Source organism: Tamandua tetradactyla, chromosome 1, assembly GCF_023851605.1.
Source record: "Tamandua tetradactyla isolate mTamTet1 chromosome 1, mTamTet1.pri, whole genome shotgun sequence".
Lineage (NCBI taxonomy): Eukaryota > Metazoa > Chordata > Mammalia > Pilosa > Myrmecophagidae > Tamandua > Tamandua tetradactyla.
In genome coordinates, this window is record NC_135327.1 from 169,143,220 (window position 1) to 169,168,861 (window position 25,642).

At 37.9% G+C, this 25,642-nt stretch overlaps 1 protein-coding gene across 2 annotated transcripts in view; it reads left to right on the top strand.

The window, feature by feature from the left end:
* The window catches only part of SND1 (staphylococcal nuclease and tudor domain containing 1), a 499,108-nt gene that overhangs the window by 37,851 nt on the left and 435,615 nt on the right, over nucleotides 1-25,642 (top strand). For both annotated transcript variants that reach the window (XM_077124437.1, XM_077124455.1), the window contains exons 3-9: nucleotides 4,574-4,694; nucleotides 15,410-15,488; nucleotides 17,740-17,900; nucleotides 18,679-18,770; nucleotides 19,397-19,555; nucleotides 20,862-20,968; nucleotides 23,668-23,758. In XM_077124437.1, the coding sequence (XP_076980552.1) occupies nucleotides 4,574-4,694; nucleotides 15,410-15,488; nucleotides 17,740-17,900; nucleotides 18,679-18,770; nucleotides 19,397-19,555; nucleotides 20,862-20,968; nucleotides 23,668-23,758 (810 nt within the window). The remainder of the gene's footprint in view (nucleotides 1-4,573; nucleotides 4,695-15,409; nucleotides 15,489-17,739; nucleotides 17,901-18,678; nucleotides 18,771-19,396; nucleotides 19,556-20,861; nucleotides 20,969-23,667; nucleotides 23,759-25,642) is intronic.

Sequence of the window (25,642 nt, forward strand, 5' to 3'; positions counted from 1 at the left end):
CCTGCCCCCAACTTGTCTTGAAACAACATTTTGAATAGTTCTTTTACTTTCAGTTGTGTCTTACGTAACAGATTGCTTCTGAGAGAAGAGTCTTGACCCTGGCTGGCTGTTGCTGATCACCAGTTCATTTCCCCAGAAGGAAGAAGCAGTGTAGCCTCTCAGAAAAAAGCATTGGGTATTAATTTCCTGTTTGTGGTTGAGAATCTAAGGAAGAGAAAAACAGGTCTGGTTGAAACTTATTCTAAAATATCTTAGCTGTATCTCCTGTAACAGGACAATAAAACATCACCAGAACACTATCCTAGCTGAAATGCTACTATGTAATAGTTTGATCCCAGGACATTATAGTTTCATATATAAGTATGTAGTGTAGGCTTTTTGTCTCATTCTTGAGGAACTTTGTCTTACTAGTTTCTCCTGGTAACTCCCCAAGGTCTCTGTGAGATGAAGCATTTGATAGCTATAGATTTCATCTTTGTCCTGTCTCAGTCACTAATTTCTCTTTTCATATAATCTTCTGTCTTCTTAGCCTGCTGTGACTTGGTGTTTTTCATACCATGCCACAACCTGAGTGTGGCCAGCTGGTGGTAGCCCAAATCAGAAACTTGACTTCCCTCGCCTTCATCTCAACCCCTCCCACACACAAGCATTTATCAAGAGTTAGAAATTCTGCCTCCTTAACATCTCTCTTATCCATCCTTGAAACTTCGTTAATATTGCTGTTCTTTGTTCTGCTCTAATAGTCTCTTAACTTCATTCTCTTTCCCTCTACTCCTTCTTCTGTATGCTGCCAGATCTTTTTGAAACATAATTGAATTTAGTCCCCTGCTCACTGTTATTCCCAGATACTTCAGTGGTTCCTCATTACCACTGTGACAAATGCAAGGGTCTTACCTGGGCTACAAGCACATTTTAATTTGACTTTTAGTCTTCTACTGAGCCTGTCTGGGATACTAAGCCCCAACCATACTGAAATACTCAGCTCTTCTAACAGGCCACTTGGGTCCTTCGTCTTCATGCCTGGGCTCATGCTGCTCCCTCCATCGGGAACTCATCTCGTGTGGCTTGGCGAATACCTATGACCTTTTAAGAGTCAGCCTCCTCTGAGAAGTCGCACCTGATGTTTCCTTTCACACTCTGTCTGTGTGTAGTCATAGCATGCATTTCTTTCCATCTTTCTGTGTCTTTCTCTACTAGATTGTATGTTCTTTGAGAGGAGGGACCTTATCTCTCATATCTATATCCTTGGTTATTAGTCAGTACCTGGCACAAAGCAGGTATACAGTGAATAAACATGAAAGTGAATAATGAGTAAAAGAACCAGAAAGTCTCCTTTCTTGGAGGTTGGTGGAATATGCAGCATACTCCGGCTTTCTGCAGCTTTGGAGGATGATACCTAGTTTTTTTCATTTTCAGTAGAATCAAGGACATTATTGCTCATTGGCTTCCTTTGTATCACTGTCTCAGATTTCATTTGTTTGTTTATTCTTTGCCTTCTCTCAGGATATCTTCCTTCAAAGAAACTCAGCGTTCTCCTAAGTCCTGTGGCAATAAAAGAAGTTTCACTGCATGTCCCAGTCGTCACTGCCTTGTTCCAGGCTAATTCCCAGCGTTGCCTAGCTACTCTAGGCAGCCTAGATACTGCATTGATGGGCACTGTGGGAATTAAAGATTTATTTCCCACAGATTTACTGTACTCTTGTTGTGTATGAAGCTCTATGCTGGTTTAATCAGAAATGTAGAAATGAATGTCATCATCTTATGGTTTTCATCTTATGAAGATTGGGGTGTTGGGAGAGAGGCAGAAAGGAGTTAATTACATATATAGTGGTACAATTGGAATGATTAGAAGAGAAGGAGAGACAAGAAGTGTTGAACTTTGAGCCACAAATCAAAAGTAACTAATTTTCTGGTTTTACATTGTTTTGTGGTCCAGGTTGCCCCAGTGATTTTAGATAATCTACCTGGGCCAAAGATAAGATTGTAATAAAAAATTAGATTTCAGGGTGGTAGATGTCAGAGCCTTGCTTGGGGTCTGAGAGTAGAGAGTAAGATGCTAGATTGCCTGCTATTGGTCATTCTAAAGGGAAGATGTAGCTTTGAGTCTCAGATGCTTAAAGGCCGCTTGTTCTAGATGGAGCTCTGGGCATCATTTGCACAGGCCACTGTTATTCTTCCCATTAGGGCATTCTAGATCTTATGTGGCAAATGCTATGGGCAAATTTCCCTGTAATTGACTCTTCAGGTTGTTCTGGGAGGCTTTGTTGGGCAGTTTTCTCTATCACATAACCTTCTGCCCCGCTGTCCTCTGTGTGGATACACGGATAGCCCTGGCCTCTCTTGCACAGTGATTCTGTCTTGCACTGCTCTGTTGCCCTTGTGAGGAGTGATGTGATCTCACGCCTTCCTGTGCAGCTCCCTAAGTCATCGTGCCTCTCTTCTTAGCTGATATCTTGTCCAGTCACTGGATTTTTCCAAACCCAGATGAAACACGACTTGTAAAGGCTGATTTAGGAAAGGAAGATTGCAGAAACGAGTTTAGTTTTTCTTATAGCATTAGTCATATGCCCATTATAGAAACAATAGTGTGGTTTTCTTTTGCTGCCCCAATGATTGACTAGCTGTGAAATATGAGGTCTTAGGAGGAAGGTGTTCCTTTAAACCTTAAAGACTAGCAGAGAACCTCTGCCTGGTTGTAGGAATTAGCGGTTTCCACGCAGGGGCTTTATGTTTCCCTCTGAGCTGACCCCTGATAAGTGAATTTTTGCCAGTATCTTGGCTTCCTTCAGGAGCCCTTGTCTTGGCAGAGCTTTTACACTGTATTTGGGAAAGCACTGTGTTACTGAGTTTTAGTTATTAGCCTGGTCCTCGGAATAAAACCTAAACATATCTAGAGGTGGGGATGTTTTTAGAGTAAGTTTGAAGGAATAAAAATGTTGGAGGTTGTATTGGTTCAGTATAATTTCTGTGATGTGGTTGATAATTGGAATTCATTTATCAATCACCAGTCTCTTGGTGACAGTATTTTTTCATTTTTAGGGAGTGGTGCAAAGGAGAAAAAATGGGACATAAAATATGGTGAATTCTATATTACCTTTGACTGATTGGTTCCTTTGCTTGCTGGTGCTTTGAGGAAGACAGCATCAGATGAGTGAGCATAAGCTGGTGTTTGTATATTTGAGAGCCCTTATTCAGGATAAATTCTTCCTAGAACTGTTCACAATTGTTGGTATGTAACAATACTGTTTTTGTGTATATCATCCCAGCAGGTAGTGTATTTGCCACGTTTTGACTAGCTTCTGGTTTCTGGGAAGTCATATGGGTAGTTTTTTCCTAGAAGAGCTTGTTGGATAAACCCATGGAATAATGTTGATGGACTGGGTAGGTTAGGTGAGGTTTCCTTTCTGGTCACAAATGCATTGCTTTGCTTTTACTATGTATAGCCCAAGTTCTGTGGCTTCAGGAGGATAATGTAGAGAATGTATGCATACTGTATACCACATTTCCCTGTTATACTTTGCATTTTTCTGCAATGGGTTCCTACTGATCAAATGCTTATTGAATTCTTCCTTCCTTCCTCCTCATTTCTGTTCTAAGGAAACTTGGGGGCACTGAGCTAGCTTCAGTGGCCAGTGGCCACTGTCAGGGCTGTTTCAGCAGAGACATCTCCCTTTTTTATATACCATTCCAGAGCTGATGGGGTTGGGAGAGAGGCAGAACCATCCCTTTGCACATTATCTTGAGATCACATGGGGACTCTTCCATTATATAAATGTGTGACTCATCCCTTGTGTCAGGGTCCTAAATAGGGGAGAGAGAAGAGCCACCAGTGTCAAGACAATCTGTTACCAGGGGCTGCTGCTGGTGTTCTCCTCAGGATTCTGGGACTCATAAAGGGTTCCACTGGTACAGTTTCAGACTAGAGCAGAAGTAGAAGAGGAGGCATTTTGAGAAAACTAGTTCTTGCCCTGTTCAACTCTGTTGCTGTTCTCGAAAAAGGTAGGGAAAATGACATAAACAAGGCTCTTCGTTGGGCAGGAGGCTAAACCTGTAGTAATAGCTCTAGAACATTTGTCCCCAAAGATTTTATAGTCAGTTAAAGTGTGAACTGGAAGGAGATGAACGAATGAATGTGATAGTTGTTATTTATGTCTTCCCTTGGGCTAGGTGGGTTCCTGAAGCCTAGACATCCAATTTCAGGAAATGGATTGATTTATGCATATTATAAAGCATTTAGAGTAGTGATTGGCACATGTTAAGTGGTATAAAAATGTTGGCTATTATTGTTATTCATGAAGAAAGATACGCTTTTGAGTATAGATGGCGATGGTGGGGAAAAGTACCACTGCCGGTGTCTGGAAAACTTTTCAAGGCCTCTGCTAGCCCCACCTTTTTTGAGCCCCCTAAGTGCGTGATCTGTGTTGTGTGCATTTCATTTTTATATTCAGGGCCTAGCACAGGTCTAGGATGTGGTAGATACTCAAGCATTTATTGAAGGAACCAAGTTGCTTGAAGTGCTGATTGTGGTCTGGAGCTAGACTTTCTTATGTGACATATGTATTTTGTTTTTCAGCCCTGGGCATTTCCTGCTCGAGAGTTCCTTCGGAAGAAACTGATTGGGAAGGAAGTCTGTTTCACTATAGAAAACAAGACTCCCCAAGGGCGAGAGTATGGCATGATCTACCTTGGAAAAGGTGAGCAGCAAAGAGGAGAGGACTTATTTCTCTAGGAGTCTCAAGTTCCTCTAAAGGATCAGTTTTCATTTAGTGTAGGGCCAGTGTGGTTTCTGATGGAGGTAGCTCTAGGGCAGTTGGCTGTCATTGTCATTGAAAGTACTTTGGGTGTTAGAGTGCAGGGCACAGGTGTGCAGAGGAATGCCCCCAGTGTTCCTACTCCTGTTTACTTCTGCGCCTGCTCTCTTAGCCTGGTTTAAGTGTCTGTAGTATATTATTTCTTGTATTTAGGCCATTGTGGAACTCAGTGGCTCTGTGCTTCTAGGTCATAGTGATAATTGAATTCGTATAGATTTCTTATTATATCTTCTATTTCCTTTAACCATCTTGTGGCTTTTCTTCTCTTCCTGGGGACTCTTTAGGAAAGAAAGATATGTTTAGGGTCTGTATTTTTTTTGCAAGCCACACGTTTTGTAATGGGAAGAAATGAACACAGGCTTTGAACTTTTCATAGTTGTGGGTTAGAACCCTGGCTGTAGTGCAACATACTGAATAAATGTATTTGTGCACACACAAACAACAAACTTGTTTATGTGGGAAGGATGGCTCATGGATATTAGGTATTCTGGCCTTTTGTGCATTGTGGAGGGAGGATAAGTTTGGGGAACAAAATTTGAATAGAACTAGGAAATAGAAATAAATGGTAGAATGTTCTCCAGAAAGTAGACAGATTAACATGAACAAATTGTGTCCGTCTGGAATTAATTTGGGAACAGATACTTTTTAAAGGTTCCTGTGATTCTTTGATATAGTAACCTTCCTGATAGCTCATGTAATTGGGCTGCTTTAAATAATCTGTTAACTTGGGTAGTTAGAGATGGACATAAGCAGGCAGGGTAGAATGGCAAGGCTAATAACATCTTAAATGGTATTGATTCTAATTGTAGAGGTCTTAGAAAAGAGAATTAAGAATGACCTGCCCAATTTCCTATAGTAGAGAAATACTTTTTCAGTCTTCCAGAAAATACCTATCTGCTTTTTAATTGAAGGGAAAGTTTTAGGAATGCGTAGAATCTTTTTGAAAAGGATAATAAATTTGCCTTTTATCTGTAATTCAGATAACATAGTAGAAAATAAAACACTTCAGCATTACTGTTTAATATAAGTGAACGGTTTTCAAAGTGCAGTTGTTTAAGGACATTGTTACCTAAAAAATTTCAATTTCATAACAGCTGGTTAATCTTCAGTTATCCCATAAGAGACCTTCTTGGACCACAGACAATTTCTGGCTTAGATATTTCTGTAAGGAGACCACCTCTTAAGAATTCATTTAAAAAACCTTGGTCTTTGGTAAAATGGCCAAATGGTTTATGTTAAGAGAAGCTGATATTTAAAATTATCTTCAAAGTAGTTCAATAAAAGCTAGTTTTTGAAACCGATCCAAATTACAAGCTGGGTGGTTGTTAGATCAGTAAATAGTGATCAATAAAAATGTACTGGGTGGGCAATGGTGGCTCAGTGGCAGAGTTCTAACCTGCTGTGCCGGAGACCCAGGTTCCGTTCCCGGTGCCTGCTCATGTAAAAAAAAAAAAATGTACCAAAGGGATGATTGACATTACCTACATCTTTTAGTTTTAAATAAATGTCTTAACATGTAATATTTTCACTCATGTATTTTAACCAGCTCTCATTACCAAATCTAATGAAAGGAAATAGTATCTTAGACAACTGCTATTCAAGTATGTATCCTATTATGTGGCTACTCACTCTTTATGATTGAATAGCATGGTAGAATTTGTGGTAACCTAGAATTTGTTTAAAAAAAAAAAGCTGTTTAATCTTCCAACTTTTGGAAAGAATATAGTCACCTACCTGCTCTGGGTATCATCCCAGTGTAAGGAGTAGGTCAGAATAACCGTGACTTGATCAAATTCGTAACTCTATAACTAATATGCAAGAATCAGATCCTTGGCCTATAGATTTCTACTGTAGTAATCTATCTACCACATTTACTGCCTCCTTTAAGGTAGGGCCCAAGTATATTCTTCTTTTGGAAGGAGCAGTCAAAACTCACTTCTTAGAAGTGGACTTTTTGGCAGACATTTTAAAGTACTTGGTGCCCGGACAGTGTGTCCCAGGCATATTGGATCTGCTATTAATTGGCTGGTTTTATGGCTTCTCACCTCATTTGTTCCTGGGCCTCATTCTTTCCATCCCCTGACTTCTTGCTACCATACTGTTCAACTTTCTCTTACCTTTGTTGCATCTTTTCTTTTGGCTTTCCCTTCTTTGGGAATCCTGTTGTTTTGAAAGAATCAATTTAATATTTACTAATGTTGGACAGCTCTGTCTCAGCTGTAGGCTGGATGGAAAAGGTTGTGTGATCCAATTGAGCCTCAGAACCTGGTCATTCTTTGAATAAATTGCAGTCACCTCAAGTATCCCAGTGCCATTTCTTGATAGGAAAAGAGGCTTACTGTGGGCTTCTGTAGAAATTTAGTCATGCTAATGGTCATTTAGATGGGTGTAGGGGGTGATGTGTAATCTCATTATCACTTGCAGAAGTAGATGCATAGTGCACTGAATATAAATCATACGGGGAATTTTGTTCTGTGCTGACATTACCTATCAGTGACTACTGTGTTTCAGTTTATCTAGGAGCTTGTTCTGTGCCATATTAAAGATTTTTGTGCAGTGATTTCCACCTAAATGTCTCCCTTTATCGTTTTGGCTGACAGGCAAGATTTAAGAGAAACACAGAGCCTAAAGCTTTTTCAACAGCATGAAAATGCAAATCATGTTTCAAGTGCCTGGGTTTGGGTTTATATTTAACTTCATTTTTCTTGCAGGTTCTGATGTATGATGGGTTGGAAATCTAGACACTGTCCTCTCAGCTTCTCTGTGAGAGCAAGAGAAAGTGCCTGTCAAACAACAAAATTTGTTTTGGTCTTCTCCAGTGTTGGAGCAGAGAATAGGAAAGACATCCTGGGACAGAATTGGGACTCCCTAGTATAAAATTTGACAGACAATCCTAAATGAATCTATCTGATTGTACAGGGTGTGGGGTCTAATTTTTTAATTTTCAATTCCTGCTATGTGTTTGGCACTGTCTGATGACTTATTAACATTATTATTTGATGTTCACAAGAACTCATCAAGGTAAGTACTGTCCGTCTTTTATAGATGAATAAACTAGTATGCTAAGAGGTGAATTAGCTTGTGTAAAATCATCAGCTCCTAAGTGGCAGAATTTGTATTCAGCTCTAGGCCTCTACTACTTAAGTCATTGTTCTTAATACTTTCCTGGGCTTCTTCATGTACCTTGCTTTGTAGTCACTCTCCTATACTTTTTTGAGATTGCCTCTGACCTGGGAGATGTGTTAGGAAACTTAAAACAAGGTCCTGAGAAGATTTTTTTTTGGGGGGGGGTGGTTTTGGGGGGTAGTTTTTATAATTTTTTTTTAATTAAAAAATGTTTTTTTTAGAGAAGTTGTGGGTTTACTGAACAATCATGCATAAAATACAGGATTCCCAAATATCAATCCATCACTAACATCTTGCATTGGTGTGGAATATTTGTTACAATTGATGACAGGACTTTTTCATATTGCGCTCTTTCAGTTGTTACCTTTGTTACAATTGATTTAAAAGATTGTACTGTTAGCTGTCATCTATAATTTACATTGTTTATTTTTTCACATATGCCACTCTATTATGAACACCTTGTACTAGTGTCATACATTTGTTATAATTCATGAAAAAACATTCTTATAGTTGTGCTGTTAACTATGGTCCATCATCCACAACAGTTTTCACTGTGTTGAACAGTCCTGTGTTTTATCTTTTAATTTTTATTCTAGTAATGTATACATCCTAAAGTTTCTCCTTTTAACCACATTCGCCTTTACAGTTCACTGCTGTTGATAACCTCACAATAATGTGCTACTATCACCACCATCCATTTCCACACCTTTTCCATGAACATAATTAGAATCTGTACAAGTTAAGCATCACTCCCCATTCTCTAAATCCAATCTATCTCATGGTAACTAGTATTTTAGATTCTAACTCTATGAGTTGCTAAATATAATTTAGCAGATTGTACAGTTGTCCTTTAGTATCTGACTTATTTCACTCAAATTAATGTCCTCAAGGTTCATCTATGTTGTTGCATACATCAGGACTTCATTCCTTTTCGTGGCCAAATAACACTCCATTTTATGTATATACCACATTTTGTTTGTCCATTCATCAGTTGATGGACACTTGAGTTTCTTCCATCTTCCAGCAATTGTGAGTAATGCTTCACTGTTGAACATTTGTTTGCAAATCTGTGCACATTCCTGTTTTCAGTTCTTCTGGGTGTATACCTAGTAGTGGGAATGCTGGATCAAATTGACAATTCTATACTTAGCTTTCTGAGGAACTACCAAACTGTCTTTCACCACGGCTGTACCATTTTACATTCTAACCAGTAATGAATGAGTGTTTCTATTTCTCCACAGCCTCTTCAACATTTGTACATTTCGGTTTGTTTTTAATAGTGTCTATTCTAGTGGGTATGAAATGATATCTCATTATGGTTTTGATTTGTCATTTCACTAATAGCTAATAATGTTGAGTATCTTTTCATGCACTTTTAGCCATTTGTATTTCCTGTTTGGAGAAATGTCTGTTCAGTTGGGATGCTTGTCTTTTTTATTGTTGAGTTGTAGAATTTATTTATATATTCTGGATATTGAACCCTTATTAGTTGTGCAGTTCCCAAATGTTTTCTCCCAGTGAGTAGGTTGTCTTTTCTTTATCTTGACAAAGTCCTTTGATGCACAAAAGTTTTTAATTTTGAAGATGTTCTGTTTCTCTATTTTTGATTGTGCTGTGGCTGTAAAGTCAAAGAAACCATTGTCTACCAAAAGACTTTGAGGCTGCTTCCCTGTTTTTTTTTTCCCTAGGAGTTTTGTAGTCTTGATTCTTATATTTAAGTCTTTGATCCATTTGGAGTTAATTTTTGTCTATAGTGTGAGATAGGAATCTTTTTTCATTTCTTTGCACATGGATATTCAGTTCTTCCAACACCCAGTGATTGAAGAGACTGTTCTTTTCCACCTGAGCTGACTTGGCAGCCTTGTCAAAAATCAATTGGCCACAGATGTGAGGGTCTGTTTCTGAACTCTTGATTTGATTGTATTTGTCAATATAGCTATCATTTTGCCTGGTACCCTACTGTTTTGACCACTTTGCAGTTATGCTTTTAAGTCAGGAAATGTGAGTCCTCCTACTTCATTCTTCTATTTCAAGATGTTTTTGGCTATTCAGGACCCTTAACCCTTCCAAATAAATTGATAGTTGACGTTTTCATTTCTGCAAAGTTGGCTGTTGAGATTTTGATTGGGATTACATTGAATCTGTAAATCAATTTAGGCAGAATTGACATCTTAATGATATTTAGTCTTCCAATCTATGAACACAGAATGCCATTCCATTTGTTTAGGTCTTTGATTTTTTTTTCAGCAGTGTTTGGTGGTTTTCTATGTACAAGTCCTTTACATCCTTAGTTAAATTTATTCCTAGATATTTGATTCTTTTAGTTGCTATTGTAAATGGATTTTTTTTTCTTGATGTCCTCCTCAGATTATTCCTTATAGTATATAGAAACATTCCTGATTTTTGCATGTTGATCTCATATCCCGCCACTTTGATGAACTTGTTTATTAGTTTTAGTCATTTTATTGTAGATTTTTGGGGGCTTTCTCCATATAGGATCATGTTATATGCAAACAGTGAAAGTTTCACTTCTTCCTTTCCAATTTGGATGCCTTTTATTTCTTTTTCTTGTCTACTGCTCTGGCTGGAATTTCCAGCAGAATGGTGAATAACAGTGGTGATGGTAGGTATCCTTGTCTTGTTCCTGGTTTTAGAGAAAATGTTTTCAGTTTTTCGCCATTGAGTGCTATGTTAGCTGTGGGTTTTTCATATATGCTCTTTATCAGGTTGCGGAAGTTTCCTTTCATTCCTATATTTCGAAGTGTTTTTAAGAAGGGATGCTGTCTTTTGTCAGATGCCTTTTCTTCATCTATCGAGTTCATCATGTCGTTTTTCTTCTGTGTTTCGGTAATGTGATGTATTATATTAATTGGTTTTCTTATGTTGAACCACCCATTGCATACCTGGGATAAAACCCACTTGATTGTGCTGTATAATTCTTTTTTTTTTTTTTTTGCATGGAAGGCATGGGAAATCGAACTCAGGTCTCTGGCATGGCAGTCGAGAACTCTGCCTGCTGAGCCACCGTGACCCACCCTGTATAATTCTTTTAATGTGCTGTTGGATTCAGTTTGCAAGTATTTTGTTGAGGATTTTTGTATCTATATTCATAAGAGAAATTGTTCTGCAATTTTCTTGTAGTTGTCTTTATCTGGCTTTGGGATGAGGGTGATGTTGACCTCAAAGAATGAGTTAGGTAGTGTTCTCTTCAATCTTTTGGAAGCGTTTGAACAGGGTTAGTGTTAATTCTTCTTGGAATTATTAGTAGAATTCACCCGTGAAGCCATCAGTCTTGGGTCTTTCTTTTTGGGACGTTTTTGATGACTGATTTAAATTGGTCAGTAGAGGTTTTCTATTTCTTCTAGAGTCAGAGTGGTTGTTTGCATTTTCTTGGATTTTGTCCATTTCATCTAAGTTTTCTAACTTGTTGGCATATGGTTGTTCATAGAATCTTTTTATGATCTTTTTATTTCTGTGGTGTCAGTAGTAATGCTCCCCTTCTCATTTCTCATTTTATGTTTTTGCATCTGCTCTCTTCTTTTCTTTGTCAGTTCAGCTAAGGATTGTTGATTTTATTGACCTTCGCAAAGAACCACCTTTGGTTTTTGTTGATTCTTGCTGTTGTTTTGTTTTTTTAGTTTCAAATTTTTTTTTTTCCTCTCTAATCTTTGTTATTTCTTTCCTGTTGTTTGCTCTGGGATAATTTTGCTGTTCTTTTCTGTTTTCTCTAGGTGTGTAGTTGATTTTAGTTCTTCTTTTTAATGAGGTTAGTTAGGGCTACAAATTTCCCTCCCAGTACAGCCTGTACTGTATCCCACCAAGTTTTGATATGTTGTGTTCTCCTTTTCATTTGTCTTGATATGTTTGCTTATTTCTCTTGCAATTTCTTCTTTGACCCACTGACTGTGTAAGAGTGTGTTCTTTAACCTCCATATATTTGTGAATTTTCCGGTTCTCCACCTCTTATTGATTTCATATTTCATTCCATTATGGTCAGAAAAAGCGCTGTATATAATTTCAGACTTTTACAATTTATTGAGACTTGTTTTGTGACCCAACATGTGGTCTATCCTGGAGAATGAGCCGTGAGCAATTGAGAAGAACGTATATCTTGCTATTTTGGAAAGCTGTGTTCTGCATATTTGTTAGTTCTAGTTCATTTAACATATTCAATTTCTCTGTTTCCTTATTGATTTTCTGTTTAGATGTTCTGTCTCCTGATGAGAATGGTGTATTGAAATCTTCACAATTATTGTAAAAGTGTTTCTCCCTTCAGTTTTTCCTGTATTTTGGGGCACTGTGGTTAGGTACATAAATATTTATGATATTTCTTCTTGTTGGATTGTCCCTTTTATTAATTATAGTGTCCTTATTTTTCTTTTGTGACAGTTTTGCATTTGAAGTCCATTTTTCCGATACTAATATAGCTACCCCAGCTCTTTTTTGTTACTGTTTGCATGAAATTTCTTTTTCCAACCTTTCATTTTCAACCTATTTATGTCTGTGGGTATGAGTTGAGTCTCTTGTAAACAACGTATAATTAGATCATACTTGTTTATCCATTCTGCCAATCTGTGGTTTTGACTTTGGGAGTTTAATCCATTAACATTCAGTGTTGTTACTGTAAAGGCGGTATTGATTTCAGCCATTTTATCATTTGGTTTTTATGTCATATATATTTTTTGTCTCTTTTTTCATCCTTTTAGTTACCCTTACTGATAATCCTCCTTTTTCCACCCTACTCTACCCCACTCTGTCCTTTCTTTTCCTTTCAACCTTAAGCACTCCCTTTAGTAATTCCTGTAGAGCAGGTCTTTTTTTCTTTTTCTCTTTTTTTTTTTGATGAGCTCTCTCAATTTTTGCTTATCTATGAATATTTTAAACTCCCAGTTCTTTTTTTTATGTCTCCCTAAATATATATATTTCTATATGTCTATATGTATACATACATGCATGCAGAGACAGATATGTGATATGTATATCATAGGGAATTTTGTTCAGAACATGGCTTTTTATTTTTTTGTGTTTTATGCATTGGGAATTGAACCCAGGTCTCCCACTTGGTGGGAGAATTCTACCACTGAGCTACTCGTGCACCCACCCCCCTCATTTTTTTAAAAAAATTTTTTACTTCTGAATTTTTTTAAAAAAAATATTACATTTATTTCTTTAAAAATATGTAAGAAATACAAACATTCTTAACATATCATTCCATCCTACATATATAATCAGTAATTCACAATATCATCACAGGTTGGATATTCACCATCATGATCATTTCTTAGAACATTTGCATCAATTCAGAAAAAGAAATAAGACAACAGAAAAAATTCACACATATCATGCCCTTTATCCCTCCCTTTCTTTTTTTTAATTAATTAATTTTTTATTTATGATACATAACCACATACAAACATCAACATTCTTATTATATGATCATTCCATTCTTGTTATTTAATAAGTAACTCACACTGTCATCACATAGTTGTATATTCATCATCATGATCATTTCTTAGAATATCTACATCAATTCAGAAAAAGCAATAAAAAGAAGACAAAAAAATTCATACATACCATACCCCTTCACTGATCACCAGCAGTTCAATCTACTAAATTTATTTTACCATTTGTTCCCCCTATTATTTATTTATTTCTAATCCATGTGTTTTACTTGTCCATCGATAAGGTAGACAAAAGGAGCACCACAAAGTCACACTGTGACAGCCATATCATCATACAATTATCTTCAAGAAACATGGCCACCAGAGCACAGCTCCACATTTTCAAGCAGTTCCCTCCAGCCTTTCCATTACATCTTGACTAACAAGGTGGTATCTGTTTAGTGCGGAAGAATAACCTCCAGGATAACGTCTTGACTCTGTTTGGAATCTCTCGGCCACTGACACTTTATTTTGTCTCATTTCGCTCTTCTTCCTTTTGGTCGAGAAGCAAACAAAGAAACACAATCCCTTGATGCTGAGTTCCAGCTCGTTCTAGAATTTCTGTCCCACGTTGCCAGGAAGGTCCACACCCCTGGGAGTCATGTCCCACGTAGAGAGGGGGAGGGCAGTGAGTTTGCTTGTTGTGTCAACCGAGAGAGAGAGGTCACATCTGAGCAACCAAAGAGGTTCTCTTGGACCACCCCCCCCTTTTTTTTTTTTGCTTGGGCAGGCACTGGGAATCGAACCTAGGTCTCCAGCATAGCAAGCAAGAACTCAGCCTGTTCAGCCACTGTGGCCCACCCACTCTCTCATTTTTGAAGGACAGTTTTGCAGGATAAAAAATTATTACCTGGCAGTTTCTCTCTTCTAGTACCTTGAATATAGCATACTATTGCCTTCTTGCCTCCATGGTTCCTGATGAGAAATCAGAACTTGGTCTTACAGTAGAGCCCTTTTATGTGATGAGTCACTTTTCTCTTGCTGATTTCATAATTCTCTCTTTATCGTTGGCCTTTGCCATTCTGATTAGTATGTGTCTCAGGGTAGGTCAATTAGGATTTATTCTGTTTGGCGTATATTGTACTTCTTGAACATGTATATTTATGTCTTTCATTAGAGTTGGGAAATTTTTGGCCATTATTTCCTCGGATATTCTTTCTGTCACTTTTCCCTTCTCCTTCTGGGACACCCATGACACATATGTTTATGCATTTTTGCTGTAATTTAGTTCTCTGATACCCTGCCCCATTTTTTCCCCTTTCTTTTCTCTACATTTTCGAATGTGCTATTGTCTAATTTACGGATTGTTTCTTTTGCTTGTTTAAATCTGCTGTCTTATACCTCTAGTGCATTTTTTTTTAACTTAACATCAAAATTTGTTTATTTATTTAGCCAGAGACAAGAGAAGTATATACAAGGCAAGTTGTTTACATTTCTTTTCTTAATACTAGTGCATTTTTAATCTCCTATATTGTGTCTTTCATTCCCAAAATATGTGGGGTTTTGGCTGTCTCCTGTGAGTAGCTCTAAAGTCTGTCACTGAGGTGGGAGGAAGGGATCCTGGTCTCTATGTCTCTGAGGGATTTCCAGGCTTGCAGGACCGATGGAGGGGAGGGAGTGGAACTGGTGTTCTGGAATGGTAATTTTGTACTTGCTATTTTTCTTTTTCTTCCTTTCAGCATTTGTAGAGTTCTTCTCCATTATCTACCATCCTCCCGAGTTTTATGCAGGTGGTTTAATCCTTTTGTTCACTGAATCTCTAAGGAGGTTTTTTCCGGTGATGTCTTATGTTGTCAAGTTGATGATGTCACCCTGAAAAGATTTGTTCTAGACCTTTGGGTCCCAGAGATAGGACATTTGGGGAGAATAGGTTTTCTCCCCATTAGCTACATCTCTGCCTTATCCACTTGTTTTGCAACGTCATTCTTTTTGCAGAGCTTAGAGTAAAAGAGGTCCCATTTGAACTCTATTGCTATTGAGACAAGATTGGATCTTGTATTTAATTCTTTTTCCTCCTGTTTCTTTCTTCAGATACCAATGGGGAAAATATTGCAGAATCTCTCGTTGCAGAGGGCTTAGCCACCCGGCGAGAAGGCATGAGAGCTAATAAGTAAGTATTTGTTATACTTCTGACCATCTGACTTCTTAGGTTTTACCATGAGAATTGAGGTTGCCCTAAGGATGGTGGGTAGTCGATACACAATGGTTTGCTGCATTTTCATCTCTGCTCCTGACGTAGCACTTTACCTGTTGTGATAAGCTGGAAGATATTCCTGCAAATGTGTAGATTATTCTGAGCCAGGAGATCACTCATCATCCATGAGTGGTGTTTGACTTGTGTTTCTTCTTTAAAACAGGCTTTGAGAATTAGGCGGGTCTATTCTTCATGTTTGCAAGAGTCAGCAGGACAATGTCATATGCCATATTTATTCAGTTCTGAAGCATTTATTCATCCATCCATAGCAGAATATATTTTGAGCACCTACTGTGTGCCAGGCCTTGTTGTGGGGACTGAGAATATAGCAGTGAACAAATATATGTACCCTCTGCTAACATTTTAATGGAGAGAAGACAATAAACAAATAAATAAGTAGATGGACAGTATTATATAAGGTACAAGAAATAAGCACAATAAAAATAAATGGGTGAAAAAATAGCATACAAGTCTGCAAGCTTGGAATTTGAGGAAACTGAAAAGGCCTCAGTTCTGTTTTGAAAGTCAGGGAAAATATATCTCCAGAGCCTTAAAGTCTGTTCTGGTCTATAGATCTGTAGATACTTGGGGTAGTAGGTAAAAGTGTATTTGATTAGCAGATGGCAATGTGAACTTGTTGGAAATTATTGCTAGGTGTTTTAGCCGTGTAAGGTTTATAGAACATATTTCATGTTTGAGTTCACCAGTGTGGGCTCTCAGTGGAATGGATTGTAGCTGGCTTTAATGAACACCTTGGTCTCTCGAAAAGTGATAAGCCACATCAGTAGTTTAGAGGCCTAAGATGCTGTTTAAATCATTCAGTCCTTGCCATCTTATATGCCTGTCATAGCTGTAGAAAAAGCTTTAGCTAGATAATTTCCTGAACTATTCCAGTGATTGGAATGAACAAAGACCAAATGACCCTTTTTCTTTCAATGTGTACTTCTGTATACATTCCTAACTACAAAGGGACATTTGCTGGTGCCTACAGTTGAGATGTGTGCACGTGGGGATTTGTTAAATTAAGATATTTGTTTTAGATGATGTTTTTGGAAGCATGCTGAATTGTTTCTTAAGGACAGTTGCTGCCATGATTGCTGTAGCAGTGTTTTTGGGAATATAGTTTGCAACCAGAATGAAGAATCCACAACTGGATTGTACCATCTCAGTGAAGAAATCGCCCCTGCCATACTAATTCCTCTTTTTTCTCTTAGTTTTGTTTTTTTTTTTAAACTTAAAGTCTTCTTTTTTTCTCAGTTTCTGTGTTGTCCTCTGTCTTTTAAGCTACATCTCTTCATCTAGTTCTGGCTGTAAATTTGGATCCTTCAGGATATGGTTTTCTTTTTGTGGGGTGGAGATAGAAGGAGGTAGTTGAAGACTTCTGGTTTGTGTATCATCTCTGCCTAGAAATCCTACTGATTAAGGCATCAGATTCACTTTATTCATACAGCCCTTGATGGTACCAGGCATTTGAGTTTTTCAGAGGCCTTGAAGTTCCCTGTTCACTTAGGTTCAGATATGAGGGAAGGGGAGAAATATATGTTTAGAGCTTTTTTTTTTTTTTTTTAACTTACTTTGATCTCTCTGCTGACTTTTTGGTTGTTCCAGTATGTAGCTTCTCTGAAACCAAACTCTCTGCAATTGCTTTTGCTTAGCTGGCCTTATTGAATGTATAGTTAGTTTGGGGGTGACAACATTATCTGTAATAGCAGTATTTGCTCTGCATTCCCTAACCTTGTTCTCTAGACTGATAGAGAGTCAGGACTATTAGTCATCCTCCTTGTACTGTATCCTGGGCTGTGCCTGGATTCCACTTCCTCAGTTTGGGATAGTTAAATGAAACTGCACCCCCTGGGTGCTCACCTCTGAATCCCCAAGTTGTTCTCTTCTAACTACTGATGGTGGCAATACCAAGATGTGTGTTCTTTGAATCTTTTTATTAAATGCTCTTAAAGTTCAGTTTTGTTTGTTGAAACAAGTTTGGAATTTGGAAATTGTACTCATGGTGGTTTTCTGGTTATAGGCTTGAGTCATAAATCGTAGATCTGAAACAAATGTTTTGGTCTGTTCAAGTGAAGAAGATACTAAAGAAATTCAGAGAAAAAGAAGAACTTTATATGTCTGTTGTGAATTCACTAACCGCACGTCTTTAATTTTCATGTCCCAGTCCTGAGCAGAACCGGCTTTCTGAATGTGAGGAACAAGCAAAAGCAGCTAAGAAAGGGATGTGGAGTGAGGGAAACGGTTCACATACTATCCGGGACCTCAAGTATACCATTGAAAACCCACGGCACTTTGTGGACTCACACCACCAGAAGCCTGTCAATGGTGAGGCTGGTGGGAAAGGAGAGATCTGACTCAGGGTGATTTCTTTCTCTTTGCCATCCTTGCTTCTTGAGATTTATAAAATCTAATGAACCTTTCTTTTACTTGCCTAGTGTCCAAAGGAAACAAGGGTAAAACAAAACCATGCTGTTTAGGAAGGTAATTTGAAGTCAGTTCATAAGGTTACATTACATGTATTTTACAGAAGTTGGTACCTTACTACTGCATGGTATTAAATTGCTGGCATTTTGCACACTGGGGATCTTCCTATTCTCTAAAGGATGGCTACTTAAATGCCATCCCCAGACTTTGGGAGTAGAATACATGTATACTATATACATATAAATATGCATGTATAATATATATATTTATATGCTCTGTAAATTTTGGCCCTACTTTGAGACCTTGTTAGCTACAGACTCAGTGAAATAAAATTATTACCAGTCCTGAATTGTTTTTGGTTATTTGCTGGCACCTTCTTGGTACCTGGTAAACACGTGAGCACCCTTGCTTATGGATATCAAAGTTTAGGTGTGAACTTTGTGGTCCCAGAAGGTTCAGGAAACAGAGGTCTGATCTGTATTCCCTAGGGAATAGTTAGTAGGAGAGTCCCTGTTTGAACACTCATGATCTGCCTAAATTTTATTGGTTCTTACAGGGAGGCATTGTTGTCTGATGGACTGATTTGGGGAGAAGAACCAAGTTATATGTGATTTGATTGGATGTTGTTTATCCCTGGCACAGTTTTGTAATGACTTAAGCTGTTTCTTCTGTCATGCAGCTATCATAGAGCACGTGCGGGATGGCAGTGTGGTCCGGGCCCTTCTTCTCCCAGATAACTACCTGGTTACAGTCATGCTATCAGGGATTAAGGTCAGACCACATGCTGGGCTGCAGGGTGGGTATAGGGTTTATGGAAGTGTTCAGTGATGGATAAATTATTACTTGCTCATTTTGGCCCTACTGTTTCTTCCTAGTGAGGGCCATTGACATTGTCTAGAGTATTTTGATTTGATTTAAACTCTGCACTGAGACAGATTCTAATTGTATCATATGAGGTCCCCCCCCCCCCCCCCGTAGTCAGAGTTTGTTTGGAGTGAGCTATGTGAGAAATTGTTGAGTACATTAATCTGAAGAGAAGGGATAGTTTGCTGGGTGTGGCTTGACTTAATGTAAAGTATACAAATCAAGGATTTAAAGCTAGACACTGGAATGTCTTTTCTTGGCAAGGAATCCTCTTCAACTGTAATTAAAATTATTTTCCCCATAATGATGTGACAGTTTTATTTGCCTTTACCAAAATGTCTGACATGATGCTATTTTGAGTCCCTTTTTTTTTAAAACCAATAATATTTTTAAATGAGTTAGAGGATCGAATGGGAGACTTTCCTTGACCTAGCTTTTGTAGAGTTTGTTTTTTTGGACGTCTCAGTCTGATGTGAGAGGGACAAGAACTCATATTTAGGCTGTATTTCTCATCTGCATTTCTTTTGCTTTAGTGCCCAACTTTTCGACGGGAAGCAGATGGCAGTGAAACACCAGAGCCTTTTGCTGCAGAAGCCAAATTTTTTACCGAGTCGCGATTACTTCAGAGAGATGTTCAAATTATCCTGGAGAGCTGCCACAACCAGAATATTTTGGGTACCATCCTTCATCCAGTAAGTGTGCCTGTACATACTGAGCTGCAGGGGGTCAGTAGTAGGAGGGCTAGGGATTCATTTGGGTTCCAAGAGCTGTAGTTTGCCTCTCTCTGCTCCCCTTCCCTCCTCTCCTCTCCCTGTCCCTCTCTGTATTTAAGATCCATTTAGTGATCTTGGCAGGCTTATCATCTAATGATTTTGAGGATTTTGAGTAGGGGTATTGGTTATCTGATAGAATTGGACAAATCTGTTCAACTTCTCACCTTTAGAAAATTAATCTTAAATATTATTGGTTTTATAAGGGAAAGAAGAGCTCTGTCACTTATTTTCCAAAGTATTGGCCTAAAAAGTTTCCAATAGAAAAGTTGCCACCAGAAAACTGGTGGCCACATCAGTTAGAAGTGGCACTGAAACTTGCAGAATGGGGTTGGTGAGGTTTGTGTATCTAGAAGTCAACTTTTTGGAGTATTAGAACTATGGCGAGGAACCTTTTCTATGGCAAAACTATTTTCTACTTTCCAGGCCTTATCCAGTTTCCTCCTAACCCTACTTTTAAGCAAAAAATAAGTTCTTCATGTTCCTTTAGTCTGACTAGATGGAGTTTTACCCCATTTACACTTTGGTTGATTGGTTATTCTTGGGCAAGAAATGATCTTGTTTTGTAACCCCCAAGTTTAAATGAATTTTCTTTATTATAATCTATGCCCAATACAGAGTTAGACTACTGTTATTTATTTGACTAAAGAGAATTCCTCCTTAATGACTGTTGTGAGAAGGCTTGGAGGCTTGGGTGTGGGATGTGTCAAGGTCATATCTGTTTCTTCTGAAGTGTTGGCTGTTTGGCTGTGCCCTGCCAAGTAGCTCTGTGTCATAATAGAATATGGATTGTAATTCACTGGGAAAAATGTAGCTTAAGTTATTCTTCGTCTTTCCCCTCATGAAAAGGGAAGGAAGTGCTGAACTCAGAGAAGGGAAAAATAAGTATAATCTTTATTAAAGATTAACATCCTCCTCTGCCCACAAGAAGAGCTATTCAAATGTCAATTCCATTCCATGCCACTAGCATTTATCCTATTCCTGTTAAGTGAGAGTTTCTGAGCAGGGTGTTGTAGGGAGACAAAGCTAAGGCTGTTGAGAGGAGTTCCAGAGCAGAGTCTCCCGTTTTAGAGGTGGTTACTTAATGAGAGTATGTACTCTATTATTATTTTAAATAAACTGAGAAATAGATTGTGACTGTGTTAATTGTATGAGAAGTTTAGAGAAATGGATTTTCTTGCAACAGAATCTAATCTGTGCCTACCTTCCCCTGTGCTTTCTTTTTCAGAATGGCAACATCACGGAGCTCCTCCTGAAAGAAGGTTTTGCACGCTGTGTGGATTGGTCCATTGCAGTTTATACTCGGGGTGCAGAAAAACTGAGGGCAGCTGAGAGGTAATATGTGTCAGGGGAGTAGTCTTTTGATGAAGAAGCTTGTAAAGGATCCTTAGAAAAAGAAATGCAGTGATCTTCCCTCACCCATCTATGTCAGTGTTTGTTTTATTTCAGTAAAGTATTAGAAATATTGAAAATAAAGCCAGGATTTCATAGGGCAATGTCTAACTTATTAGTCTTTTCTCAGGCCCCCTCAATTATGCCATTTTTTTGGCATTTGGAATGAAAATAAATTTAAGGTTCATCTGTGGAAGATGAAATTGTCTGACAGGTACTCCCCACAAGCTGGCTAGAGCAGGTGCATGACGGAAAGATTGAACCTGTGTATCATGACCCAGAATCATTCAATGTTGTGAAACGTAAACTCTAATTTCTGTGAAAGCATGCTTTTAACTGTAAGTGCTAATAACAGTTGTAAGATGCTATTGTCATGTTTTTGGCTAGAGCCCTGGTTAGGCCAATGTATAAATAACTTATTTCCAGAAAAATGGCAGTGGAAATTCCAGAGATCAGTGGCTAAGGAAAGCCCCAGTCACCACCTCCCAGGTAGAAGACAGCAAACAGCTGGTACTGATGTTCCACTCCCAGACTTGTTACATAGCTTAAATGTATTTTATTGTAAGATATAACATATATACAAAGCAAAGAAAGAAAAAAGTAGTAATTTTCAAAGTGCACTTCAGCAAGTAGTTACATAACAATTCCTAGAGTTTGTCATTGGCTCCTATTCCATCATCTTACATTTTTCCTTCTAGCTGCTCCCAAACGCTGGAGGCTAGAAGGAAAAGTAGTGTAGTGATTCAGCAGTTATACTCGTTGGCCAAATCCTGTTCTGTTATACCACTTCCTTTTCCTTTCATCCTTTTCCCATTCTATAGGGATCTTGGGGCAATGCACATTCTGACTTTTTCATGTTGAGAAGGGGTCTTGACACTAGAGGATAGGGGGATGTAGTTCATTGATAATCTTGGAGACGTTGGTCCCTCTGGGTTTCAGGATTTATCTGACCTAGGAACCCTCCGGGAATTGTAGGTTCCAGGAAAGCAAACTTAGTGCCTGAAACCTTTATAAGTCTCAGTTTGAGCCCTAGGTATTCTCCAGAGTCAACAGATGTGATGCTGGTTGGGATTTAACAAACCATGGCAGTCAGCACTATTGAACTGAAGCTTGCATCAGAGTCATTTCCAGTTTATACTCTTGACTCCAGTCAATCTCTCTTGGCCACTGATGCCTTATTTTATTATACATCCTTTCCTCCCCTTGGTCCAGGAAGTACATAGCTTATTTATTTATTTTGCATGGGCAGGCACCGGGAATCAAACCCGGGTTTCTGGCATGGCAGGTGAGAACTCTGCCTGCTGAGCCACTGTGGCCTGCCCTGTAGCTTATTTTTCAATCTTAAAATTGTAATGGTCTTGATAGGGCTTTACATTTTTGCCTTTGAGACTTAGATCAAAGAGTTGCAAGAACATGCATTAAATGACTATATTCTTCCCTTTTCTTAGGTCTTGTATGTATTCCTGTGTCTGTAAGCAGAAATACTTAGAAGTTTTTATAAAAGTAGATACTACCTGATAAAAAATGCACTGATTGCTAAGAACAAACAAATATTGGAGTATTTAAGTTGTTCCATAATTAAATTTGAAAGATACAGTGCCATTATCAGTTATAGGATATCTATACCTTTCAAAAATACAATGTTCCCAAATAATTCTGGTTACTCTGTGATGTTGGATTTTTGTTGTTGTTCAGAAAGTCCATTATTACTATTCTAAACTATAATTTTGTTTGATGATTTTTTTTTTGTAATCTTTGTTTCCTGCCTCCCTTTGAAGAAAGTGGGTACAATAATAGTACTATCTACATTTTTTTAGAACATCTGAAGAAGATTTTGTGGAATTTTTGGAGCATACCTATCATATTATAAAACACATTTAGACTAAGAAATGCAAATCTTATTTCAGTAATTTGTGATTACATGCCAGCTTGTTTTGCAAAATGCTGTTGCAGCTAAATTTATCAGAAACATTTTTTAAACTCCCCTGTGCATCCACTCATTTGCAAATACTTTTAAGACAGATGTTGATTTTTTTTTATCATCTTTGCACATATTCCATTTCACACTCATATTCTGGCTCAAAAAACATATACTAGACTTAGTACTTTAAATATTTTTTCTGCCAGCATAATTTTTAAACTCTTCTCAGTGAACTATTGAGCATTTGCCCAATTTTTCTTATTCTTTAGATGCAGTATAAAAAGAAAATTGCTCTTAACTTGTTTATAATTCAAATGGGAATTGGGCAGGCCCTTTTTAAAAATGTTTGTTTAGATGTTTGTATTCTTCCCACTTAAGAGAGCAGTTGCTGTATGTTTGTATTCCAAGTATCAGAGCATATTGTAGTCACTCAAGATACTAGGTGGATTTGCCCTGATTTGAGGCTTGAAAAATTACACACCTAGACTCTAATCCATGAGTCATGGGTTTGTGGTATATAGACATCTTGGATATTTCCAGTTGCTATACAGTTTTTCTTTTAGCTTTCACTTTTACTTCTGGTTTGACTGGCATTCTTTTTATGGGTATATAGTTGATAAGATAGAGTAAGATTTTATCCTATTTGCTCTTAAAGTGATGGTGGATTCCATTTACCAAGCTAGTCTGTTTGAATGATCTTGCCTCTTTGGTTTGTTGCCAGGTTTGCCAAGGAACACAGGCTGAGAATATGGAGAGACTATGTAGCTCCCACCGCTAACTTGGACCAAAAGGACAAACAGTTTGTTGCCAAGGTGAGTCATTCTCAGCATCCTGATATGCTCAGTGGATATTGCCAGCCTAGTTATAATACAAGGCCTGAGTAATTAAAAGTGTTTCAGCTTTTGAATATTCCAGGGCAAGCCAGTATGTCCAATAGGTACTTAGAAACCATAAGAACTTAAAGATTTCTCACTGTAAATTAGCATAACTTCATTAGAAGTTTATGGGTTAGAGTTATGTACATTGCCAGCTTAAAATATCTCATTATTTTAATGGGTTCTTTTATCTACTTAGCGAATGGTATTCTCTGAGATTTCCTGTGCCCAAGTACATATAACCTCAATTTTCTATTCTTTCTGTTTTGTGACTCCGGTGGTTTTGAATTATTTCTAATGTACTGTTTCTTTCCAAGAGGATTCCTCCACTGATATGTCCTGGAATGGGTTTCTAAAAGGAGCTAGAGCTACTGAGTAGATTCTGTTGTATATTTTTTCTTAGTTGCCAGGTTTGGTTTGTTGGGTGGCATACCTATTCTCCTTATCTTTCCAAAAATGCTGTAATGTTTTCCAACCTGTTTTTACTTTTGGCAAGAGATGCTGGAAATTTATGGGCTAAATGTGGTAAAATACCCATATTCTCTGAGAGGTGTCTGGCCTGATGTCTACTCTGAGTTTGGAATGTAAAGCCGCTAGGTGGCACTGTTAGCCTGAGAAATCCTGAAACTATTTCTCTTAGAAAGGTAAAATTTCAGCAAAGTCTCTGAGGAATTAGCTGAATTTCTTCTTCACTGTCTTTTTTATGCTGCCCAAAGCAGTAGGTCGCAGAGCACTGAAGTGGCCTTGTTTCCTTTTTTTTGAGTAGGTGGTCTCCAAGTAACTGTCAGTTTAACCATAATTATCCCTTTTCTGGTGGGATTGAGTGATAGTAGTTCCTGATGAAATACGTCCCATATCTTTTAAGTCTTGATGCAGACCAGAGTGGACCTCTGATTGTTTTCTGTTTGATTCCTAGACTAGCTTGGAAATGTGGATGTGGGCTACCCCACCTCCTTGGAATCACTTGGGGTGTGGTTAGGTTTTGTAACCTGCTCTATTTTACAAGATGGTGAGTTACACAATTAAAGGGAGATCATCGCTTAAGGGAGGCAGGCCTTTCATTTTTCACCATCATCTCTTTGAGGGTCTTTGATATTAATGATGTCAATGTAGGGTCATTTATTATCTTTTTTTTTTTTTAAATCCAGGATCTGGTTTGTTTGTTTTCTTTTTGAACAAAGTAAGGCTTTTTTTGTTACAATGAGGTTTTAGTCATACAGTGCCAGAAGAGAGGCGTTCATCTGAGGATTATGAAGAATAATTAGTCTCTTATAGAATCTTAAGCATACATTTAAATAACTTGGATGTAGGTCTGCTTAAAGGGAAGAGAGAAAAATGTATTAATAGATAGAGTAATGGTTTTAAAATTAGTTGAGTTTAAAAAATCTTACACATTATTCTTTTTAAAATAGAAAAAAAGCATAAAGAGCACAAGCAAAGACACCTATAATCTTACCAGCTAGATGAAACCACTATGACATAATCTTTATTTATTATTTTTAGTTTTTCAAAATTGATCATATTTTCTATACCAGGGGTTGGCAGACCGTAACCCACGGGCCAAATTCAACCTGGCCACTTGTGTTTGGCCTGCAAGCTAAGAATGGATTTTAGATTTTTAAGTGGTTGGGGGAATAAAGAACAACAATATTTGTGGCACTTGTAAGTTCCATGAAATTCAAATTTCAGTTTCATAAATAAATGGAACATAGCCATGTCCATTCATTTACCTATAACTGTGGCTGCTTTTGTGCAACAGAGGCGGAGGTGAGCTGTTGGAACCGAGATCTAAAGACCTGCAAAGCCTCACATACTTATTCG